This window comes from Camelina sativa, chromosome 18, assembly GCF_030686135.1.
Source record: "Camelina sativa cultivar CO46 ecotype springtype chromosome 18, ASM3068613v1".
Classification (NCBI taxonomy): Eukaryota; Viridiplantae; Streptophyta; class Magnoliopsida; order Brassicales; family Brassicaceae; genus Camelina; species Camelina sativa.
The window spans coordinates 438,716-462,458 of NC_141897.1; the positions used below are offsets into that span (position 1 = coordinate 438,716).

General features: G+C 38.3%; 4 protein-coding genes across 7 annotated transcripts; 3 read left to right on the forward strand and 1 right to left on the reverse strand.

The window, feature by feature from the left end:
- Nucleotides 1-2,631: 2,631 nt before the first annotated feature.
- LOC104760147 (aquaporin TIP2-3) lies at nt 2,632-3,954 on the forward strand. Its single transcript, XM_010483026.2, has 2 exons — nt 2,632-3,084; nt 3,410-3,954. Exons 1-2 carry the CDS (start codon nt 2,707-2,709, stop codon nt 3,782-3,784), a joined length of 753 nt encoding a protein of 250 aa, XP_010481328.1. The 5' UTR covers nt 2,632-2,706; the 3' UTR covers nt 3,785-3,954.
- A 632-nt stretch (nt 3,955-4,586) lies between these two features.
- Nucleotides 4,587-8,513, reverse strand: LOC104760149 (formyltetrahydrofolate deformylase 1, mitochondrial). Of its 2 annotated transcripts, XM_087499380.1 has the most exons (10): nt 8,201-8,513; nt 7,979-8,091; nt 7,671-7,821; nt 7,509-7,582; nt 7,247-7,406; nt 6,954-7,052; nt 6,779-6,865; nt 6,117-6,681; nt 5,695-5,961; nt 4,587-5,600 (listed from the first exon to the last, which is right to left on the reverse strand). In XM_087499380.1, the coding sequence occupies exons 1-8, from the start codon at nt 8,336-8,338 to the stop codon at nt 6,535-6,537; spliced, it is 969 nt and encodes a 322-aa protein (XP_087355506.1). In that variant the 5' UTR covers nt 8,339-8,513; the 3' UTR covers nt 4,587-5,600; nt 5,695-5,961; nt 6,117-6,534. The 2 variants fall into 2 exon arrangements, with proteins under 2 accessions (XP_087355506.1, XP_087355505.1); XM_087499379.1 differs by having other exon boundaries at nt 4,587-5,961.
- On the forward strand, nt 4,725-6,587 carry LOC104760148 (VAN3-binding protein-like). 2 transcript variants are annotated; one of them, XM_087499378.1, is made up of 6 exons: nt 4,725-5,021; nt 5,143-5,536; nt 5,626-5,802; nt 5,885-5,937; nt 6,025-6,076; nt 6,157-6,587. In XM_087499378.1, exons 1-6 carry the CDS (start codon nt 4,725-4,727, stop codon nt 6,396-6,398), a joined length of 1,215 nt encoding a protein of 404 aa, XP_087355504.1. In that variant the 3' UTR covers nt 6,399-6,587. The 2 variants fall into 2 exon arrangements, with proteins under 2 accessions (XP_087355504.1, XP_010481330.1); XM_010483028.2 differs by having other exon boundaries at nt 5,888-5,937.
- A 1,011-nt stretch (nt 8,514-9,524) lies between the features above and the next one.
- LOC104760150 (E3 ubiquitin ligase PQT3-like) lies at nt 9,525-15,435 on the forward strand. Of its 2 annotated transcripts, XM_087498202.1 has the most exons (16): nt 9,525-10,099; nt 10,327-10,508; nt 10,968-11,064; nt 11,256-11,337; nt 11,440-11,606; nt 11,695-11,771; nt 11,910-11,966; nt 12,060-12,216; nt 12,307-12,458; nt 12,566-12,730; nt 12,813-13,115; nt 13,269-13,307; nt 13,418-13,739; nt 13,833-13,952; nt 14,039-14,129; nt 14,579-15,435. In XM_087498202.1, the coding sequence occupies exons 2-16, from the start codon at nt 10,343-10,345 to the stop codon at nt 15,248-15,250; spliced, it is 2,667 nt and encodes an 888-aa protein (XP_087354328.1). In that variant the 5' UTR covers nt 9,525-10,099; nt 10,327-10,342; the 3' UTR covers nt 15,251-15,435. The 2 variants fall into 2 exon arrangements, with proteins under 2 accessions (XP_087354328.1, XP_087354329.1); XM_087498203.1 differs by having other exon boundaries at nt 9,531-10,508.
- The last annotated feature ends 8,308 nt before the right edge of the window (nt 15,436-23,743 follow it).

The following is a 23,743-nucleotide window of genomic DNA, read 5'->3' on the forward strand; positions in this document are numbered from 1 at the left end:
AGTTTCAACAAAAAAAAAAAAAATCGTTTAAACATAAGTAATCAATGTGTGAACCTTTTTATTCACCTCTTCCCCTCTTAACCAATCAAAATGTTTTATATATTATTTTATTTAAAAAATAAATCAAAATTAAATTAAAAAGCAAAACAAATTAAGGAAACAAATTCTGTATATTTTTATTTAAGAAAAATTAAATATTGGTTTGATTTAGATTTTACAATTAAACGAGTTTATATATCGGTTTGGTTTTATAAATGAGAATTACAGTAAAACCTCTATAAATTAATACTCTATAAATTAATAAACACTATAAATTAATAAATTTTGCTGGTCCCAAGTCGGGTCAGTGTAAAAATTAACAATATTCGATAAGATAATAAGATAATAATTTTTTCGAAATCTCCTTATAAAATATGGTCCCAATAATATCATAAATTAATAATTATGTAAATTTATATATATATATATATACTGGTATAATAGTGTATGTTTCTCCTAAAGCTCAATTCTATAGAACAATTGTAATATTGTATTTTCAACCTATAATGATATCTCTAAAATATTTTATAACATGTCATACAAATAATTAAATTTAAAGTTTTAATTTTTAGATATGCATCATTTACAATTTAATAATTTGACAGATTATTAAAATAGGAGAATTGATATTATTATTCATAGATTTGAATTTATGTGTCTCATGTGTATAAGTCAATTTGTCTATAATATTTGTAATTTATCGTAAATAGTGCTTTCTAAATATTACAAGTTCAATTCCTAAACCATAAAATTTATAACATCCGAAAGTTTAATCTTATTTTGCTATAGTTGTTCCAATTCATAATTTTTAAAAAAATAAACAATTAAAAATATATCTATAAATTAATAATTATTAATTTATACTATAAAATAATAATTATTAATTTATAGATAAATTAATATCACTATAAATTAATAAAATGTCTTAGTCCCAACATTATTAATTTATAGAGGTTTTACTGTAGTTATATTTTGATTACACACCAAAAAAGGAAAAAAAATATTGTAGTATTCGAAAGCTACAAAATTTATTCTAGTATTTGTGACTTATGAAAAAAGCAGAGATTCCAGTAAATAGACTCACCTACGATGTTTTTTTTGTCTATAAGCATATATATATATATATATATATATATCAATCTATGTATGTAAGTTTATATAAATGCCAAAAAAATGAAGAAAATAACCTCGAGATGTTAAGTTTTCATAATCGCAGATAGTTGAAACTTTAAACTTAATTTTGTTTTTTTTATATAGTTATCTTAGGTAGTGAATGGTGAACATCAAAAAGCATTTTTCAATTGTTTTTAGTAAAAAACGCACTATGGTCACCATTCAAGTTTTCTAAAACATATAAGCATTTTTCAAAAAAAAAAAAAAAAAAAATTTTGCAGTTTTGTCGAGCAAACTGTATGGTGGACCGTCTTTACAAAAATCCATAGTGTTTACCAGCGGTTTTTGAAACCACAGAAAATAATACAGGTTTTTACTTCCTTTTCAATATTTAAATAATATATATCTTACACAAATATAGAAAAGCAAATATTTCTTCAAATATTTTTTATTAACACAAAGTAATAAAGTAATAAACCTCTCTCTCACTATTATTTCTCTCTCTCCCTCTCACTATTATTTCTCATTATATGTAATGTTTTTGACTTATTTTTAATAAGTCTTACATACAAACAAAAAAATATATAACTCAAAATGTTGTTTAGAAAAATATATAATATAATTTATGATATTATTGTTTGTTAAACCAAAATTTGGAACTAAAGATTGATATTATGAATAGATTTGTAAATCAAAGAGCTTGATAATGGTTTTTTAATTGTGTTGTACTTTTTTTTATGTTTGAACTAGTAACTGATTCAATAATAAATATCTATATTAAATTTTAATTTTAAATAAATTTTGGTATTTTAAATTCAGAAATTAAAATATATATATTTATTAATACAAAACAAATGAAAATATATACTTATACTAGTTATTAATAAAATAATATGAAATCCGCACTGCCAATTTTTTTTCACCAATCAAACATTATTTTGTACCGCTTATTTTGGAATAACCGCACTTGTCCCACAAATACATATATCCCGCACATATCGCAGTTGAACCGTACCGTACTAACAAATTTTTTGTCTTGCACTGCTAAATAGTATTTCAAATCCACCAACTCCTAAGAAGTAGTAAGAAACAAAAACAAATAGGATAATAACATAGCATAATCCCTACTAATATTTTAGCACTTCCCTACTTATCTAATCCAGTACGAAAAATTTAAAATAATTACAAAGACTAGTAAACATAATAATAAGACCATTATCATTATTGGTGTGACACAACATTTAATTTAAATGCGAATTATCAAAGTGCCAACAGAAGATTCTTATCCTTGCATGTTTTAAAATCCCAACATAGTTGTCACTTGTCACTAACCATCTTAAATATTGCTAATCTTCGAATTAATCAATTAAGAGGCGGTTTGGACGGCTTCCAATAATGATCTGACACGTCATACAGGCCCCATCGTTGTCGTCTCCTCTTCGCTATATAAACATGAAGAGCCCATACAAAGCCCAAATAACAGAGAAAGAAGAAAGAGCTAAACAAAAAAACAAAACCAACCACAAGCTAAACTTTTATTTTCAAAAAGAAAAAATGGTGAAGATCGAAGTTGGAAGTGTGGGTGACTCATTCAGCGTAGCATCTCTAAAAGCTTACTTGTCTGAGTTTATCGCAACTCTTCTCTTCGTATTCGCTGGCGTTGGCTCTGCTATCGCGTTTGACAAGCTGACCTCTGATGGAGCCTTAGACCCAGCTGGTCTTGTAGCCATCGCGATAGCTCACGCTTTTGCTCTGTTCGTTGGAGTTTCCATTGCTGCTAACATCTCCGGTGGTCACCTTAACCCAGCTGTGACTCTTGGCCTTGCCATCGGCGGGAACATAACATTGATCACAGGTTTCTTCTATTGGATAGCTCAATGTCTTGGTTCCATCGTCGCTTGTCTTCTCCTCGTCTTTGTTACCAATGGGAAGGTATGTACTAGTAGCCTAGGAGTGGTTATTCTTGCTTTTCTGGTTCGCTTTGGTTTGCATCATGAATATTAGTTTTTTAGGTTACAATATGTTAGGCTTTCATTGTTTGTTGCTTAAGTTATCAGAAAATGCTTTTGCGGTTTAGGTTGAGAACTTTTAGTTCGGTTTTATTAGGTAGCTATATACCGATTCGCTTTGATTTTTTATTCGGTTTGGTTCATTTGCTTACGGGACAATAGTGTGACAAAAATATTTTAGTACGTTGCAAAAAGGAAAGAACGGTTAAAGGGTATCAAATGAATTGTTTCCCGATTTTTTTTTGCAGAGCGTACCAACCCACGGAGTCGCAGCCGGTTTAGGAGCGGTCGAAGGTATTGTGATGGAGATCATCGTGACCTTTGCTTTGGTCTACACCGTTTACGCCACCGCAGCTGACCCAAAGAAAGGATCGCTCGGAACCATCGCGCCTATCGCTATTGGTTTCATCGTTGGTGCCAACATCCTCGCCGCTGGTCCATTCAGTGGTGGCTCCATGAACCCAGCAAGGTCGTTCGGACCAGCTGTTGTCAGTGGAGACTTGTCACAGATTTGGATCTATTGGGTTGGACCACTCGTTGGTGGTGCACTCGCCGGACTCATCTACGGTGACGTGTTCATTGGTTCTTACGAAGCTGTAGAAACCCGTGAGCTCCGAGTGTAATTAATTATAAACGGGTTTGTGATTGTTTGATGTTTGCTTGTTGGTTGGTTGTTTAATGTTTTGGTGTTTGTTCAGTTTCTTCCAAAATTGTACCACTTAGAGAAACAAACAAAAAGTTATCTTGTTAATAAGAAAATGTATATATATTCCACTTCATGGGTTTTTTCAAACGTATCATTGGTTTTTTTTTGTTTTTTATTATCCATATGGTTTTGCATAACGTGAAAACATTATGCACAAAGCCGAAATTGCTTTTGTAGAACCATTACCATACAATGGACTGTTGTTTCTTTTGGTTACATGGCTAATCCATAGATTTGTAGAAAATAATGATAGCAATATAGAATTGTTTATATGTAGCACTAATGAACTCGTGGGGGGGGGGGGGGGGGGGGGGGAGTATCTTTATAGGAATACCAAAAGTGTCATGGTTTTGTGTGATGACAATTATAACAGAAACTGGTCGGCAGAGTCACGAACTCTGTTAAAGTTGTCCACTCAAATCTTCTCAAACTCAAAAAGACAAGACAAAAGAACAGCTTATGGCACTTAAACCTATGCAAATGTCCCCACAATATCGTGCCCTTACTTCCTAATTATTCATATTACAAGTTTTATGGTTTCTCTAATCTATATTTTGTGTCCATTTGATGAGACATTTCCTGAAGAAATGGACTCTGCACAAAGCACAATTACATCGATTTGTGTTCCCTCCGTCTCTCCCAACCTTTTGCCTTACTTATATCAGAACGTGGAGACTTCATTAGTATATTTTCGATTGGATTTGAACAATTCCAAGTTATTAAAAGAAAAGAGGTCGTTTTTATTTATTGGTGATCTTCTCTCTTTCACAACCTTGAGTCAACCAACATATTAACCTTCTTCATCTAGAAAAGTTCTATCGTCATCTTGGGGTTTCTACAAATGTGAGTAGAAGAAAATGGAAGGTGGGTTTTATTCAGACTGGAATGATAGTTCTTCATCGTTGTTCGGATCAGAGAATCTGGAGGAAGAGTTGGACGAGGGAAATGTGAGAAGTGAAGAGATTTTCTCCCAGATTTATCAGCCTCAGACACCAAGGGAGCCAATGAAGTTTCTGTCCAGATCATGGAGTCTATCTGCTTCTGAAATCTCCAAAGCTTTAGCGCAGAAGCAGAGACAACGGCGAGATCTGTTTTCTGTTTCCCAGAACAGTCTTAGAGTCTTCTCCCAAGATGTTGCTGCAGATCCACTCATGGTATGACCCCTTTCCTGCTGATGCCTAGAGTCTCTCTTTGTTCAGTCAGACACTTTCACTTGTGTAGGACATTTTCACTAGTTATTGAATTCTGATTTTGATGATTCCTTGGTATTTGCAGGCAGAGAAGATCATGTACTCAGCTGGGGCACGCAGATCAGGGAGATTATCAAAGTGGTTTCACCACAAGCAACACACCAACCAAAGCAACATGAGGATTCCAAAGAAAAAAGATAAAGCGCGGGTAGAGAAAGCCCGTGTTCACTCAGCTGTGTCCATTGCTGCTCTGGCAGCTGGGTTAGCGTCTGTAACCTCTGAGGAAAGCTGCAGCAAAGAGTCAAGCCACACGATGGCACTGTCTCTAGCCTCAGCAACAGAACTACTGGCTTCGTACTGCATTGAAATGGCTGAGCAAGCAGGTGCTGATCACAACTGTGTTGCTTCCACGGTTCGGTCTTCCATCGATATCCACAGCCCTGGAGATCTCATGACTCTGACAGCCGCGGCTGCAACTGGTAAGGCCTTTGTTCAAAATTTGATGTTTGAGGCTTTGATTGGGTTAGTAGGATGAGATTTGATCTGAATTTGTGGAAAAATGAATCAGCATTGAGAGGAGAAGCGGCTTTAAAGGTGAGGCATCCAAAGGAAGCAAGGAGTAATGCAACTATCACACCTTGCGAGAAGAGCTTCTCAGATTCTCACTGGCCCGTATATTGTCAGTATAGATTAGAGGAACCAAATCTTCCTCTAGAGGGCGAACTGGTGCAATGTGCACGAAATGGTAAATCCTATTCTTCTTAAATTCTGCCTGATTCGTGACTAGTTCCACTAGTTAAGATGCTAATAATACTAAACTTAAATAGCAGGAATGCAGCGAATAAAGCGAGTCTGTGTCTATATCAACAAGAAGTCTCAGGTACTTGAGCAGACTGGATTTGATCTGTAACAGACAAATGCATTTGCTTCTCAATACTAGTTACTTGAACCTCTATGAATTTCTCAGGTCAAACTCAAAAGCAAACACGTTGGAGGGGCATTCTCTAAGAAGATCAAATGTAAGCATTTTCTATTCTTACAAGAATTAAAGGAAATTACCTGAAACACGGAAGTCTGAAGCTTGTTGTTGCTTTTGAAGGCGTAGTTTATGGAGTCTGCGACGAGATATCTGCATGGCCTTACAGGAAAGAGAGGGAAAATTCCGAAGAAATCTATTTTGGTTTAAAAACAGGACAGGGTCTTTTGGAGTTCAAGTGCAAGAGTAAGATTGAGAAGCAAAGATGGGTTGGTGGGATTCAGACTAGTCTCCAGAAAGTACAATGCCTCGAGGCCGCCAAATGCTCCCTGGAATCTCTGAGTCTAAGCGATGGCATGCGGTAGATAGTCCTGTAAATACTTACTATTCCCAAGTTTTTTCTGCTGCAAATAAATCATCAATCTTACAGAAAATTCGTATAATATTCTCTTGTATTGTTCATACAAAAAATCAGATGAGAATCAGTCATTGGTTTTGTAACTAGAATACAACGGTCTTGTTTGTGCCATAAGGTAATACCCGTAGTTCACAGTATGATTTTATAGCTTTCGTGAGGCATTTTTTCTCTAGGTCCTCAGACTTCTGGACAAAGCTCCTTAGGTTATCTCGGTGGGAAACACTCTCAACCTGAAATAAGCCAAATTCAGACAGATAAATTGAGAAAGCTGCCGAGTACATTGATAATGACAAATACTACCAATCAACTAGTTGACAGATGAGTTACCATTTGCTCAATGATAGGCCCTGAATCAAGTTCCTCGGTAACAAAGTGACTCGTTGCTCCAATTAATTTGACTCCAGCATCAAATGCCTGCAAACAGAATCTAGAATATAAATGGCAAAAAGACAAAAAAAACAATTCACTAAACGAGAAGAGAGCCAAGACAAAACTCAGTGACCTGTTTCGCAGGGTTTCCGCCTTTAAATGATGGTAAGAGACCATGGTGGATGTTGATTACATCCTTTCCATAACCTTTCAGAAAGTTACCCGACAGAATCTGCCAAAAGGTATGAATTCAATTTTTTCTTAGTGAAGCTATTCTTGGTTAGAAATAGACAGAGCAACTACGCTGTATGTAGTAATATTCATCTGAAGGCTGACGATGACTGCTTAGTAACATGATTGCTACTAAACATTTGATCAAAGAATTAAAAGGATAGAGATAAGGCAAGGACCAAAAATCTGATTTACCTGCATGTATCTAGCAAGAACAAGGAAATCAGTATCTTTAACCAACTCCAAAATCTCATCTTCTCTTTTATTCTCTTTTGTTGTTGATACATAATGATATGGGATGCCATGCCTCTCAAGAAACCGCATAATGTGAGTGTTTGAAGCTCTTTCATGATTGCTACAAACACAAAAAAAATATTCAAGCAGCATAAGCATCCGAGACACTACTAGATATACTACTGAGTCAGCCAGATGAAAACGGGAACTTGTATAAGCTCACCTTATCACACAGGTAATATCCACGGGGAGTTTCCCGTCCTGCCATTTATGCAACATTTCGACAAGACAATGATCCTGTATATAGAATCACATACTATTCAGGAGGACATACAAAAGAGTAGAAGAAAATGTAATAAAAAGGAAGTTGCGAACATTTGAATACCTGTTTTGAGAGTAGAAGGGCTATCTTATACTTGGGATCTATAGAAGGCACACGGACAACCGAGTTCAAGGCACCATATGTTTGTGCAATGGTTTGAAAATCTTCATCAACTTGGTTTCTCGGCCATTTAACCGGATCAAAGATAAACTCGCTGTCAAAAGAAATCATTTTGTTTTTTTTTTCAAAACAACTAAACATCAAAACATGACCTTTCACTCCTCGATTCATTCATTATCAAGAGAGCTTAATAATTTAAAGTCTATAGCTTTGGGAGAAAGTTACAAAAAAAAAGGGTAACAAAACAAAACCTGCGGGAGTAGAAGACATGGTTGTTTTCAGGAACAAAAACATCGTAGCCAAGAATGTTTCCGCCTTTAGCTGCAATACAATCTGATAGCTTTGCTACAATCCCAACAGCATCCTAACATTCAACATAACAAACAAACCAAACCCCAGAGAGTATTAATTGAAAATGATTTACGATTCTCGAATCAACAGAGCATGATTTACGAAAGAGTTGTTGTGTTTACCTGACAATGGAAGACATGAACGCCAGGAATGAGAACAGGGGAGACGGAGGAATCGAGGGACTCGCCGTGGAATTGAGACGATTTGAGAAACGAGTTCTTAGCGAATCGAGAAGCTCTCAGGGAGATTCGTCGTATCATGGTCTATTGGTCTCTCTTCTCTCCGCCTCAAGCCTGAACGAGAGAGAGAGAGAGAGACCAAACTACGGTCCCGATTCCCCAGACAGAGGATCGCTCCACTCATCCATACTGTTTTTTTTTGTTATACTGAGATCTGTCATTTTTTTAAAAACACTTTGATCAAAAATAAAAAAAAGGGCCTTAATAAACAAAATCTAGGGCCCAATTAGGGATGTTAAAAAGGGTTTATAAACCCAGCCCGGCCCGACCGTGTCCAAGCTCGGCCCTCCAAAAACCAATTTTGAATTTGAGCCCTACAAAACTAACACTAACGAACCTAAACTTGGTCAGTCATGACCTTGCAATTATTATTTTATTTTCTCTTCCTAAACGTATTATTTAATTATTGATGAGTTGAGTGATAAACTTTGTAGTGGTCGTGGAATCGAAGCCAGAGCCTTGGTGTCTCTGCTATGCGATTATCTTCTCTGTTTTGGACTTCTTGAAGTTGAATCTAATAAGCCCTTAGATCTCAGGAAAATTCCTTATTCGTTCCCCAATCTCTTCTTTGGATTCGTTCATCTTTCAATCCCTAGTTTCTCCATCATCTCAATTAGAGCGAATTGATTTCTACGAAGATCGTGTGAGTGAATTGATTTTGAGAGGTCTGTCAATGGTGCTTGGGAGTTGGGAGGAAGAAAAAAAAATTGCCTAAAAAAAAACCTAGACTAAAACGTCGTCGTTTTCAAATAGAAGATTGAAGAAGAATAAAACAGGGCCAGCTCGAACTTTTGCACAACTCGGCCCTAGACGAGCTCGAAATATTAATAACAAAAATACAGAGTTACGGGTCCAAGATATTTAAACGAGCCGGGCCAACCCTATAACTTTAAGCCCTTCTTAACATCGCTAGGCCCAATTAATGTTTTGATTATTCTCCAAAGACAACAATTAATTTCGAAGTGTTTTTATACTGATTGTGTAAATTTTTAGGTATGAAATTTAATATAATATTCACCAAAATATATTAAATAATATCGTATGAGTTCAAAATTTAGTATAAAAAATATATATAAATTGGTTGGAAAAAATGTCAATAATGGGAAATTAGGTAAATTAATATGTCATTTAATGGGCCCTTTCTTTTTACTAAGGAAAAAAACAAAACACACAAACAAAACCAACCGTGGTTCGGTTCATATTTCCCACTGCAGTAAATGCCTAAATGGGAGGGGGGGCTAACTCCTCATAAGATAAGATTTTAATTATTTTATTTAAGGAAATTCTCTGTGGGAATTTTAAGATAACAAAAAGAAAAAAAGAAAAACAAGATACATCGAGAGAAAAAGAGAGAGAGCTCTTCTGAGTCGAAACCCTAGATTTCGAGATCGATCTCTTTCTCGTGAAGACACACACCGCTCAGCTCCTCGATTTCTATGATTATTATCCTGTAGATCCTCCTTTTTCAATCTCACCCTTGATTCATTCATCAAAGCTTGGAGGTAGCTACCGGATCTTACGAAGTGAAGCCACGGTCATCCGATTCTTTTGCGACGGTTTTGTAACTGCGAAGACCTTAGGAGAGGAGCGTTGGAGAGATCTACGGCGCAATCAGAGCTTCCCCCCCCCCTTTTCTGCGATCTACTCTACTCGATTTGATGATTCAAAAACACGACGGACCTTCTCGTTTCTGAATCTGTAAGCAGGATTTGTTGATTTTGGATTTGGTCTTGCTACACCGCTTCTTGGAGAGGTTTCTTCCGTGGAGTCGAATCAGGCGAAGTAAAAAAAATTAAATTTTTATTAGGTTCTTTTTTCTCTGTTTGTATTTAGTTTTATGATTTTGGAAATCAAATCTCTGGCCTCGTTTTTATTTATTTAAACCAAAGGCCTTGATTAGGGTTTTCGAAATTTTTGTGTTTTGAGTTTGTTGTGTCAATTCAAAATTGATCATCTTTATAAAAGATAAGTAATACATATATATATGTATCTTTGGTTTATATCATCAGATACAAATTTTTCTCAATGGCAATTTATTACAAGTTTAAGAGTGCAAGGGATTATGATACCGTTGGCATGGATGGTCCTTTTATATCAGTCGGTATTCTCAAAGACAAAATTTTCGAAACTAAGCATTTGGGCACTGGTAAAGACCTTGATATTGTCGTCTCCAATGCCCAAACTAACGAAGGTTTGTATTCCTTTGTCACATTTCTCTCTCTCTCTCTCTCTCTCTCTCTCTCTCTCTCTCTCTCTCTCTCTTTGATAGTTAGTTTGCTACGTCAATAACTGTCTCTTCCTGATCTATATGTCAGATGTTAGTTTGCTGCGTGAACTTGGTGTTGTTTATTGCCAGATTCTTATATGGTCTGTTACCAAATCAAGTGTTTTCTTTTGGTTGCTTTTGGTAGTAGTTGGCTATATGCTTGCAGCTATGAGACAATCAACTTAATTACATTCTCTATGCTAACTTTTAAATTTACGATAATAATATGCTAGGGTAGATTTGTCTTGGTTGGTTAACTATTAATATGAAAGAGTTTGTTGGAATCTGGATTCTAGAATTTCTTGGGAAGCTTTGGTATCCTGCGTCTCGCCAACATTGCTTGTACTCAGTGGCCTTTACATGTTCTCTCTTTTGAATTTTCAGAGTATCTGGATGAAGCAATGTTAATCCCAAAGAATACATCGGTCCTTATTCGTCGTGTTCCTGGACGCCCTCGCATCACTGTTATTACTACACAAGAGTACTTTCTCAGATCTTTAGTTTCTATTTTCTTGGTCTACTTATTTTAGCTGTTTATCTTGACTCGCCAAAATATTTTTAAAAACTGCATCTTACTGCTACATCTTAAGCTCAACATAAATTAGTTATTTTAGACTATCGGATTTATTAAGAAACATTGAGATCCTCATGCAAAATATCTTTACTTTGCAGGCCTAGAATCGAAAATAAAGTGGAAAACGTTCAGGCTGAAACCAACAATATACCTGTTGCCGATTCATCTGCAGCTAAATATGTAAGTTGATTATAATGATCATTTCTCAGCTTATGATGGCATTGACTGCACCTAATTTTCGAACTACAAAAGTACTGATTTTCATCTTTGTTCACCTCTTAGCCTGAAGATGAGTGGGACGAGTTTGGGACTGATTTATATTCCATCCCTGATGCCCAAGATGCTCAGCATATCAATCCATGTCCTGATCTTGCACCAGCAGACGAGAAAGTAGATGAAGAAAGCAAAATTCAGGCGCTGATTGATACTTCAGCACTTGACTGGCAACGGTAAGCAATTTTCCAGAAATGGTGGAGGTAGAACTGTTGAATTTGTGAGAAGGTTTAACAGCCCTCTTAATTTTATTCAATGTAACAGACAAGGTCCAGATACTTTTGGTGCTGGGAGAGGTTACGGAAGGGGTATGACTGGAAGAATGAATGGACGTGGTTTTGGTAATTTATACTTTCTTTTCTTCTTTGGTTTTGTTTGAATTCTGGAATGTCTTCATTAACTTGTGTGAAAAGATTTTATAATTTGTTTTATTTGCATCCAGTTGTAAGATACTTAGTTTGGTTTGTTGACTTCGATAGGAATGGAAAGGAAAACGCCACCTCCAGGATATGTGTGCCATCGTTGCAATGTCCCTGGTATGTCTTTGAGAATCATTATATTTCTCTCGCTTTTACGTATTTAAATATCATAGATAAAAAGTGTTAAGAGCATTTTGTTTACTACCTCAGGACATTTTATTCAGCATTGCCCCACAAATGGTGACCCTAACTATGATGTTAAGAGAGTTAAACCACCTACTGGTATCCCCAAGTCCATGTTGATGGCGACCCCAGATGGTTCTTATTCCTTGCCAAGTGGCGCAGTTGCAGTTCTTAAACCAAATGAGTACGTTGTGCTGAATCAGTTTGGGAATGTTGCTATTGGATACTTCTTCGCTCATACTGATCATAATTCTAATGATTATAACAAATTCAGGGATGCTTTTGAGAAGGAAATGGAGGGGTTGCCATCAACAACACGCTCTGTAGGAGAACTTCCGCCTGAGCTAAAATGCCCATTATGCAAAGAAGTGATGAGAGATGCTGCGCTTACAAGCAAATGTTGTTACCAGAGCTTCTGTGACAAGTGTAAGTTCTTCTAGTGCATTCTGCTATTCCACAAAAACCTTTTGTTGACCGTTGCCAGTCAGTTCTACATATGCATCTATTTTCACTTCAATTTATATGCAATTCAGGTATCAGAGATCACATTATTTCAAAGTCGAGGTGTGTTTGTGGAGCAACTGATGTACTTGCTGACGATCTTCTACCAAACAAGACCCTCAGGGATACCATAAATCGTATTTTGGAAGCTGGAAATGATAGCACTGAGAACGCCGGCAGCGTTGGCCATATCCCAGGTCTGTCATTATCTTACATTCATGTGTTTTTGTACTTCGTTTGATTAGTCCTCACTACTGAATCATCATGGACATAATATAGATTTGGAGTCTGCACGCTGTCCACCTCCCAAGGCTCTATCTCCTACTACGTCCGTTGCATCTAAAGGTGAGAAGAAACCAGTACTTAGTAACAATAACGATGCTTCAACCATAAAGCCGCCAATGGAAGTTGCAGAGATCACAAGTGCCCCTCGGGCATCTGCAGAAGTTAAAGTGGAAAAGCCAGTTGATGCATGTGAAAGCACTCAAGGGTCCGTGATTGTGAAAGAAGCAACAGTTTCAAAGTTGAATACGCAAGCCCCCAAGGAAGAAGTGCAGCAGCAGGTTGCTACTGGAGAGCCAGGTAAAAGATAGATGTCCTAATATTAGCTGCGCTGGACTTTGCGAATGATAGTCTGATAGTCCAACTCAGATCTTCCGTTTTGAGATTAATCAACCTGGACCACACTCTAGTTGCTGTTCATCAATGTAAGACGTTCTTTTTGTCTTTGTACAGGAAAAAAGAAGAAAAAGAAAGCCAGAGTGCCTGGGAATGGTAAAAGCTTTCTTTCCCATGCTGAAGGTCATTTATTGTCATTTTCAAAGTCTATGTGAATTGAAAGGGAGGCCTAAAAGATGATTTTTTGTTTTTGTGATTTGTTGCAGATATGCAATGGAATCCTGTGCCAGATTTAGCAGGCCCCGACTATATGATGCCAATGGGACCAGGTCCACAGTACTTCAATGGCATGCAACCTGGCTTCAACGGTGTACAACCAGGCTTCAACGGTGTTCAACCAGGCTTCAATGGCTTCCACCACCCCGGCTTCAATGGGTTTGGAGGCCCTTTTCCAGGCGCAATGCATCCATTTATGGGTTACGGATTAAACCCAATGGACATGGGATTTGGTGGGGGTATGAATATGATGCATCCAGATCCGTTCATTGCACAAGGATTTGGGTTCCCTAATATACCACCACCTCACAGGTAAACCAACACTCACTGAATGTTCTATCAAAGAAGAGCAATAAAAGCTGTCTCAATTATAGTCTCATGAGGGAACTTTGTGTGCATGTGCAGGGACCTAGCGGAAATGGGAAACCGCATGAATCTCCAACGTGCCATGATGGGCAGAGATGAAGCGGAAGCCCGAAAAGCTGAGATGCTAAGAAAACGTGAAAACGAGAGACGAACTGAAGGGTAAAAAATACTAACTCTATTTTAGTAGACATTAATTAAGATACTAAAAGCTAAACGTGAGTTGTGTATGTATGATTGTGAAACAGCGGGAAGATGTTTAGGGAAGGAGAGAATAGCAGAATGATGATGAACAATGGGACTTCAGCCTCTGCATCATCCATCAACCCTAATAAATCTGTATGTCTCCTTTTGTGGTCTCATCTTTATCTTTCTCTCTCCCTCTTCTCTTCTTATCTGTGTTTACTAGTGCTTTGCCCTCTTTATTTTGCTCATCAACCACACAAAACACACTTCTCAAAAAAAAAAAAAAACTAGGGAATTATTTTCAGTAAATAATGATATGTTTATTTATTTTCACAAATATAATTTTCTGAAAAAATATATTAAAATTTGGGTTTATAGAATCTATAGAGAATTTTGCAATCTGAACTTAAAAATAAAAAACAATTAGTATGGCCGATGGCAGAAAAAATTGAAAGAATCTTTTAAAGTAGGCCTTATTAGATTCGCAAGGCTAGTGGTCATTGGGCTATAGAGCCCAATTACTTGACTTTTTAAGGCCCGAATCTTATTACATTGATATTATTTTGTAATTTTAATTGGGGTTTAAACGAATGTTTTTACAGAGGCAAGCACCTCCGCCACCGAGTCACGACTACGACCGTCGGAGAAGACCGGAGAGACAATCCCCAGAGCATCCGCCACCGCGTAAAAACTTATCTCCGTCGCGCGATTCCAAGAGAAATTCCGATCGTTATCCCGAAGAAAGAGATCGGCAACGCGACCGTGAAAGGTCTTCTCGTCACCAAGACCTAGACCGTGAACAAGACCGCACTCGCGACCGTCGCGAAGAAGAAAGAAGCAGGGACCACCGTCACCACCGTGGTGATTCGGAACGCAGCCAGCATCACCACCGCAAGAGATCGGAACCTCGTTCATCGGAGCCACCAGCTGCTGCAGCAGCGGCTAAAGCAGAGATGATTGATAATAGTCACAAGTCAAGCGTGTTCGCTCGTATAAGCTTTCCGGAGGAAGAAACATCTTCCGGTAAAAGAAGAAAAGTATCATCGTCTTCTCCGCCTGCAGCCGTCGCCGTGGGAACATCGGTTCACCGACACAGCAGCAGTCGGGAGGAAATAGAAGTAGCGGATTATGAGTCGAGCGACGAAGACAGGCATTTCAAGAGGAAGCCATCAAGGTACGAGCGATCACCACCGGTGGTGGTTGCTGATGTCAGTGAAGATAAACACCGATACTCCAAGCGTGGCAAGGGAGACCGAGAGAGATCTCGAGCTTGATTTTTCAAATCCTTGTTTTTTTTTCCTCATTTTATTTCTTTGTTTTTCTGTATAATCGGGAAAAAAAAAAAAAAGAGAATTTTTTTATTGTGGTTGTAATGAACAAGTCAGAGAGCCCTTTTTTTATGTCATCAAATGCTTTTTTAATTTTTTTTTTTTTTTTGTAATGGAATTCGATTTTGCAATTGTTCTTGATTTATTGATTATCTTTTAATCTAATGATATCAATGACGACGAATTAAAGGATCAGTGTTGTAAAACACTTGTGGACTCTATAGACCGGCCTGCTCACAGTCCGTTAGGACATGGCCATTCGGCCCATATACCGGTCCGCGTATGTACGGCCCATCGGCCATTACTTTACGGCCCATGGCCTATGTTATGTACTTGATTACTTTATGGGCTTTAGCCTTTGTACTTCTATTATATATACTTGTAACCTCGACATTCATCAATAAGACTAAGAGATTTCGCTCCCTAAATTCTCTAGTTTACAACATGTTATCAGCACGATAGCCTCTAACCCTAAAACCTAAAAACAGCCGCCGCTTCCCAAACCCTAAAACCCTAAGGCAGCCGCCGATCTTCTTCTCTCTTTCACAAACCCTAAACCATCTTCGTTCTTGCTTCCATCCGAGATCAAACACCTTTCTGTCCGAAGATCTCCTTGTTCACGAGCATACCTTAAGCTCGTGATAAAGCTTCTATCGACAGCTTGACCAAAGTTCGTGGTCCGTGTTCGGGGGTGAGTTCGTGTGTTCGTGGTTCGTGATTCCGGACGAGAGAAGTACAAAGGAGCGGTTCGTGGGAAGCTGTTCGCTGTTCGTGATCCGCGGAAGCTGTTCGCTGTTCGTGATCCGCGGAAGCTGTTCGCTGTTCGTGATCCGCGGAAGCTGTTCGTTGTTCTGTCTGCGGAAGCTGTTCGTTGTTCTGTCCGCGGAAGCTGTTCGTTGTTCTGTCCGCGGAAGCTGTTCGTTGTTCTGTCCGCGGAAGCAGTTCACGGTTCTGTTCGTGATCCAGTTCGTGGTTCTGTTCGTGATCCAGTTCGTGGTTCTGTTCGTGATCAGTTCGTGGTTCTGTTCGTGATCCAGTTCGTGGTCTTGTTCGTGGTCCGTGTGCGAGAGAGAGTTAAAACCGAGGTCTGTTAGCTCCCGGTCCATATCCAGTCAGATCCAGATCGGTGAAAGGTAAAATATGGCCGAACCCCCTTAAAACCTTATGATCCGAATTTGGACTTAAACATACAGAACCCTAAAACAAACAAGTACACAACCAACAAAGTTTAAGATCTCTAAAACCTAAAACTTAAAATCGGTTGGTGTTTAGGTTGTTAGATTCCTTGAGAATTAAAACCAATTATATTATGGATTAAATTTGGTTGTTTGGTGCTTGTTGTGATGCATAAGAACCTAGAAATATTTTGTTGTTTAAACATGTTCTAGGATATTAAAAACCGGATCATTCATGCATCATATTGAAATCGGTTCGTGTATAAAGATAGGACCTATTCAAGCATAAATTGTTCATGTAAATTTCGGCTGCATGAATCATGTTCTAGGATTGTTAAAACTCAAAACCGAATTTGATAAACTTGTATTAAGGGTGAATCCGATTAAGCTTTTAGTAAGATTGTTAATTTTCTAAAACTAAAACTTTTGAAATCGGAAATTAAAACTATGATTAGGATCAGTTCCTAATCGGTTATAGTAATTATCTAAAACACCCTAAAAACAATATTTACTAAATCCTAGACTAAAAAGAAATTTAAGAAAAAGGAAATCCTATCTAGAAATAAGGAAACTGTTGCATGCATACATATTTGATTTTGTTGTCTTTGCATGCATGAATTTAAACCATACGAAATCTATAATAGGCAAGGACATGTTTCGGTCTCAAATACCGCATGGCCCAAGGCATGTTTCGGTCTCAAATACCGCATGGCCTAAGGCATGTTTCGGTCTCAAATACCGCATGACCTGAATAAATATTTGTTGCATGATTCGATCTCAAATATTGCATGCTAACTATCGGTTGTCTATATTATATTCAGATGGCAAACCTCAAAAGCCTAGACTATCCCATCTTGCAAGCTTCTGGAAAGAACTACTTGGAATGGGTGAAAGACACCGAAATACACCTAAGGTCAAACGGCCTTGCTGGTTGCATTGATGAGGAAGTTGAGAGCACTGACAAGAAAAAGAACAAGTGTCTCCAAAATATGCACCATCACATTGCGGAGAGTCTCAAGAGCCAGTACCTCTTCATAGACAATCCACTCGCCCTTTGGACACAGCTTAAACGCCGTTACGGGCACCAAAAGACGGTGCTCCTTCCAAAGGCCGAGTTTGATTGGAAGAACCTAAGGATCCAGGATTACAAATCCGTGGAGGAGTATAACTCTGAGCTTTTTAGGATGTCTCACTCCTTAGGTTATGTGAAAAAGAGGTGACTGAAAGGGAGCTGATAGAAAAGACCTTGTCTACTTTCAGCCCTAACAATAGAGTTCTTCAGCAACAGTATCAGCACCAAGGCTTTGCCGATTATGGGGCACTCATTGAATGTTTACTGCTAGCTGAGCAGAATGATGAGTTGTTGTTGATGAACAGTGCTATGAGACCTCCTGGTACAGTCCCATTACCGGAAGCAAATAAGGTTGATTTGGGAAAGAAAACTACAATGGAGTCTAAGGAGCCAAAAGTGCCCCATGAGACCAACTATGTCCACAGAGAAAGACACTACGGCCAAGGCCGTGGTGGCAGAGGACGTAGTGGCCGTGGCGGCCGTGGCGGACAGGCCGGCCGAGGAGGCCGCGGACGTGGTGGTAAGGGCCATACGTCCTTTAAACCACGCACCAAGGTTAAATCGGTCTACCACAGATGTGGTATGTCAAACCACTGGTCCAAGACTTGTAGAACTCCCAAACACCTCATTGATGCATACCAAGAAGTTCTAAAGAAAAATCCGGAAGCCAACTATGCGTACATCGATGATGAAGGAGACTTCGATCATGAGAATGACGACTTGCTAGAGACTTCTGATTGCCTTCAAGATGATGATTGATTTTCGTTTTAATGCGGTTTAATTTCAATGCTTTTATGCTTTATTTTCCTTTATTGTATTGGATGATTATTTAAATTTAAATGCAATGGTTCTTTTATTTTATAATTGTCCTATTAAATACAAAATTATGTCCTATTTATAGAAATGGCCAAGGACATGAGTGAACTAGTGGTGGACAGTGGATCCAGCCACACTATACTAAGAGACAAAAGATATTTTATAGATCTCAAAATGAAAAGTGCAAATGTTAGTACAATTGCGGGTATAGCCAACATGATAGAAGGCTACGGCTAGGCTCACATTTTGTTGCCTAACGGCACACACATTGAACTAAGTGATGCCCTATACTCACCCAGCTCTAAGAGAAACTTATTGAGCTTTAAAGATATAAGATTAAATGGTTATCATGTTGAGACCAAGGGTGAAGGAACTAAAGAATTCCTATACATTACAGAAAATGTAAATGGCCATAAGAAGGTCCTAGAGACTATACCTGCACTAGCCACTGGTTTATACCATGCTAGGATAAACATGATAGAAGCTAACATGGCTAAGCACAAAATGTTCACTGAACAATTCACTCTATGGCATGACCGGTTAGGCCACTCGGGTTCGAACATGATGCGTAAAGTGATTAAGAGTTCAAATGGGCACAACCTTAAAGAGAAAAAGGTTTTCCCTAAAAATCTCAATTGTGTAGCATGTGCACAAGGGAAACTAATCACAAGACCGTCACCAGTAAAAGTCACAAAAGAGACTTTACATTTTCTGGAAAGGATACAAGGTGATATATGTGGACCAATACACCCACCATGTGGGTCGTTTAGACATTTTATGGTTATGATCGATGCATCAACCAGATGGTCTCACGTTTGCTTGTCATCCACAAGGAACCTAGCATTTGCTAGGCTGTTGGCTCAAATCATAAGATTAAGAGCACACTTTCCAGACTTTCCACTTAAGACTATACGTCTAGATAATGCTGGTGAATTTACATCTCAAGCGTTTAATGATTATTGTATGTCCATGGAGGTGAGTGTGGAACATCCTGTGGCACATGTCCATACACAAAACGGATTAACTGAATCCTTCATTAAACGTATACAATTAATAGCTCGACCATTGTTAATGAGATCGAAGCTTCCTGTGTCGGCTTGGGGACACGCGGTCTTACATGCAGCAGAACTCATGTGCATCAGGCCATCTAGTGAACACATATATTCACCATCCCAACTATTATCGGGTCAAGAGCCAGACTTATCCCATCTCAAAACATTCGGTTGTGCCGTCTATACACCCGTTGCTCCACCACAGAGAACTAAGATGGGACCTCAAAGGAGGATGGGAATATATGTGGGATATGAGTCTCCCACCATAATAAAGTATCTTGAACCATTGACAGGAGATCTATTTAAGGCCAGATATGCGGACTGTCAATTCGTTGAGTCCGAATTCCCTATGATAGGTGGTGAGACCGGCAAGCTGGTCAAGGAATTAAAATAGAATCAAACATCCTTAAATTGGCAAGATCCTCGAACTCTAGCATGTGATGCAGAGGTTCAAAAGATTATACATTTACAACAGCTAGCTAATCAATTGCCAGATTCCTTTGCTGACCCAAAGAGAGTAACAAAATCGTACATACCAGCTTGCAATGCACCAGTACGTATTGATGTTCAGAAGGAACACAATAAACAAGTTGCTACAGAGTCTAAACCACATTTGAAACGAGGTAGACCGTTAGGTTCCAAAGATAAAAATCCTCGAAAGTCTAAAGGTGCAAAACAGACCGAGGTTCAGGGAATTATAGAAAAACCAGACATGGCCGCGGAAATAGTTAATGTACCAGGTGAAGTTCAGGACGCTGAACCTCATGAACCTGAAGTAATTGATAACAATGAAGTATCAATCAATTACATAATGTCTGGAATAAAATGGAACCGGAAAAATGTCGACATTGATGAAATATTTATAAACAAGGTAGCACTTGAGATAAATGAGGATCTAGAACCCACATCCATATTAGAGTGCACTCAAAGTAAAGATTGGCCTAAGTGGAAAGAAGCCATTGATGTGGAGTTAAACTCTTTAAAGAAGAGAAGTGTATTTGGTCCGATCTTAAGAACGACACCTACCATTAAACCAGTTGGACACAAGTGGGTCTTTGTAAGAAAGAGAAATGAGAAAAATGAGATAGTGAGATACAAAGCACGGCTTGTAGCACAAGGATTCTCTCAAAGACCCGACATAGATTATGAGGAGACATACTCCGCTGTGATGGATGCAACGACTTGTAGATATCTAATAAGTCTGGCCATAAGAGAAAATTTGGATTTACGGTTAATGGATGTTGTAACCGCCTATTTATATGGTCCACTGGATAATGAGATTTATATGAGATTACCAGAGGGTATAGAACATAAAGGTAAAAGTGGTTCTCGAGACCAATACTGCATAAGGCTAGACAAATCGCTTTATGGACTGAAACAAAGTGGTCGAATGTGGTATAACCGACTAAGTGATTATTTAGCTAAGAAAGGCTATAAGAACGACCCAATCAGTCCATGTATATTCATAAAGAAGTTTGCAAACAAAGGATTTGTGATAATAGCAGTCTACGTGGATGATTTAAACATCCTCGGTACCTCTGGGGAAATCGCCCAAACTGTAGAATACCTCAAGAAAGAATTTGAGATGAAAGACCTAGGCAAAACAAAATTCTGTTTGGGATTGCAGCTTGAGTACAAAAATAATGGGATCCTTGTGCATCAAAAGGCATACACAGAAAAAGTACTCAAGAGATTTAATATGGAGCAAGCTCACCCATTGACTAGCCCAATGGTTGTTAGAAGCTTAAACTTGGATAAAGATCCATTTGCCCCTAAGAAGGCCAATGAAGAAATTCTTGGACCTGAAGTGCCTTACCTTAGTGCTATTGGAGCGTTAATGTTCCTGGCTAGCCACACTAGGCCGGACATATGCTTTGCCGTGAACCTCCTAGCAAGATATAGTTCTTGTCCAACTATACGGCACTGGAATGGTATTAAACACGTCCTACGGTACCTGCGAGGGACGGTTGATTTTGGTTTATTTTATACTAACCATAACAAAGATGGTCTAGTTGGTTTTGCTGATGCAGGTTATCTATCCAATCCACACAACGGTAAGTCACAAACAGGTTATGTGTTTACGCACGGTGGTACGGCGATCTCTTGGCGTTCGATGAAGCAGACTCTTGTGGCCACATCGTCAAATCACGCGGAGATCCTAGCCATCCATGAAGCCAACCGTGAGTGTGTTTGGTTGCGGTCTATGACTCAGCATATTCGGACGGATAGCGGCTTAGAAGACAACAAGGAAGCAACCGTCATCTACGAGGACAATACGGCTTGCATTGCACAGCTCAAGGAAGGATACATCAAGGGAGATCGGACGAAGCACATACTGCCGAAGTTCTTCTTCACACATGAACTACAAAAGGCCGGAGAAGTTCAAGTGGTGCAAGTACAGTCCTGCGACAACTCAGCCGATCTCTTCACCAAAGCATTGCCGACATCGACGTTCAGGAAGCTCACGCACAAGATTGGAATGCGGAGACTTCTGGACTTGGAGTGATGTTTGGATCAGGGGGAGCAATGTGTGTTGTACTCTTTTTCCTTCACCAAGGTTTTGTCCCATTGGGTTTTCCTGGTAAGGTTTTAATGAGGCAGCATCCCCTAAGCACATTGCAGCGATCCCGTCCAACATGGCACGGTCATCTCGTCCAAGGGGGAGTGTTGTAAAACACTTGTGGACTCTATAGACCGGCCCGCTCACAGTCCGTTAGGACATGGCCATTCGGCCCATATACCGGTCCGCGCATGTACGGCCCATCGGCCATTACTTTACGGCCCATGGCCTATGTTATGTACTTGATTACTTTATGGGCTTTAGCCTTTGTACTCCTATTATATATACTTGTAACCTCGACATTCATCAATAAGACTAAGAGATTTCGCTCCCTAAATTCTCTAGTTTACAACAATCAGATGTATTATAAGTCCACTTTTCCATTTTGTTCTGTTTTGAATATTGATATACCTCATTTTTTTTTTGTTTATTTCTTTTTTTGAGCATTTGTATTTCACGAATACTACCAAGTACCAATTCGAGAAAGAAGACTAACACAAACAATCATCAAATCTTAGACTCCTCCTTTGTTTGTTTGTTGATTTAATAAATCAGACAACTTATAATAATATAGTCAAGATCAGTGGAGATTTAGTTGATGTTATTAATGACACCTTTTGATTAGCTCCTTTCTGGGCTTTAGTGAAACCTGGCCCATTAGGAATTTTAAAAAAGAATTGAAAGGGGCGTTCCGAAAATTGAACTCGGAATCTCTCGCACCCTAAGAGAATCATACCACTAGACCAAACGTCCTGTTTCTGTTTCAACTCCTCGATAATAGTTATTTATTTAATGAACAATAAATTATATTTCAGTGAATTAAAGGTCTGGAAGTTTAATTAACCTTGCATTTTAATCACCAACTTTTGTTGACAAAAATAAATTTTTGTCTTCATTTTAAGTTAATAACTTATCTTGATATCAGAAAATGTTTATAAAATACAGAATCGATTCAAAACAACCGTTTACGCAAATATAGTAAATTATTACAATTTCGATGAAAGAGTGGAGGATAACCATGCTTTCTTTATACTTATAGGCTAACAGATATGATATGTTATGTCTCCCTTTCACATACTTTTTATTGGCTAACAGCATATAGCTGAGACTCCAAAATGCTTTTGGCATAACTTTAGTTGATAGGAAAAACTGAATTGTTGCTTGAAACGAATCTGAAATCTGTCTTCTGAAGGTTGATAGAGCATGCCATATTTGCCAATCAGAACACCACTGTCTGTACATAGTAACCAAGATTCCTTTGAAATCCTTTGGAAGATGTAGTCCTCTTACCCATGTATGTCTCTGATGCCACCGGAATAAATTTGAAAAGGTTTTTAACGGAATAAAGCAAAGGTAAGATGTCATCGAATCCCTATATCTCTCATTCTCATCAACGATGTTATCGAGACAAAAAGCTAATCTCTTGAATCTGGTTTATCCGAATAAAGAGAGAATACCAATCATGTAAGATGAATGGTTCATGTCTCAGATTATACCAGAGATAAAAAAAATGTTGGATTTTTCTCGACAGAGGGAGAGTTTCCGACCGGTAAAAGAAATCACCACCATCATCATCAAGAAGAGTAATTTTCTTAATTTTGAAACCAATTTCTCTAAAACTCAAATAAATAGACGATGAAGTGGAAGTTTCGGACCAGAGGATGGAGATAATATCACCATCACCAACTTTTGTCAACTTCTTCAATAATTGGAGAAACAAGGTCTTACCCACCGAGAAGAAGCAGTCGAGTGTTAGTGATGCAA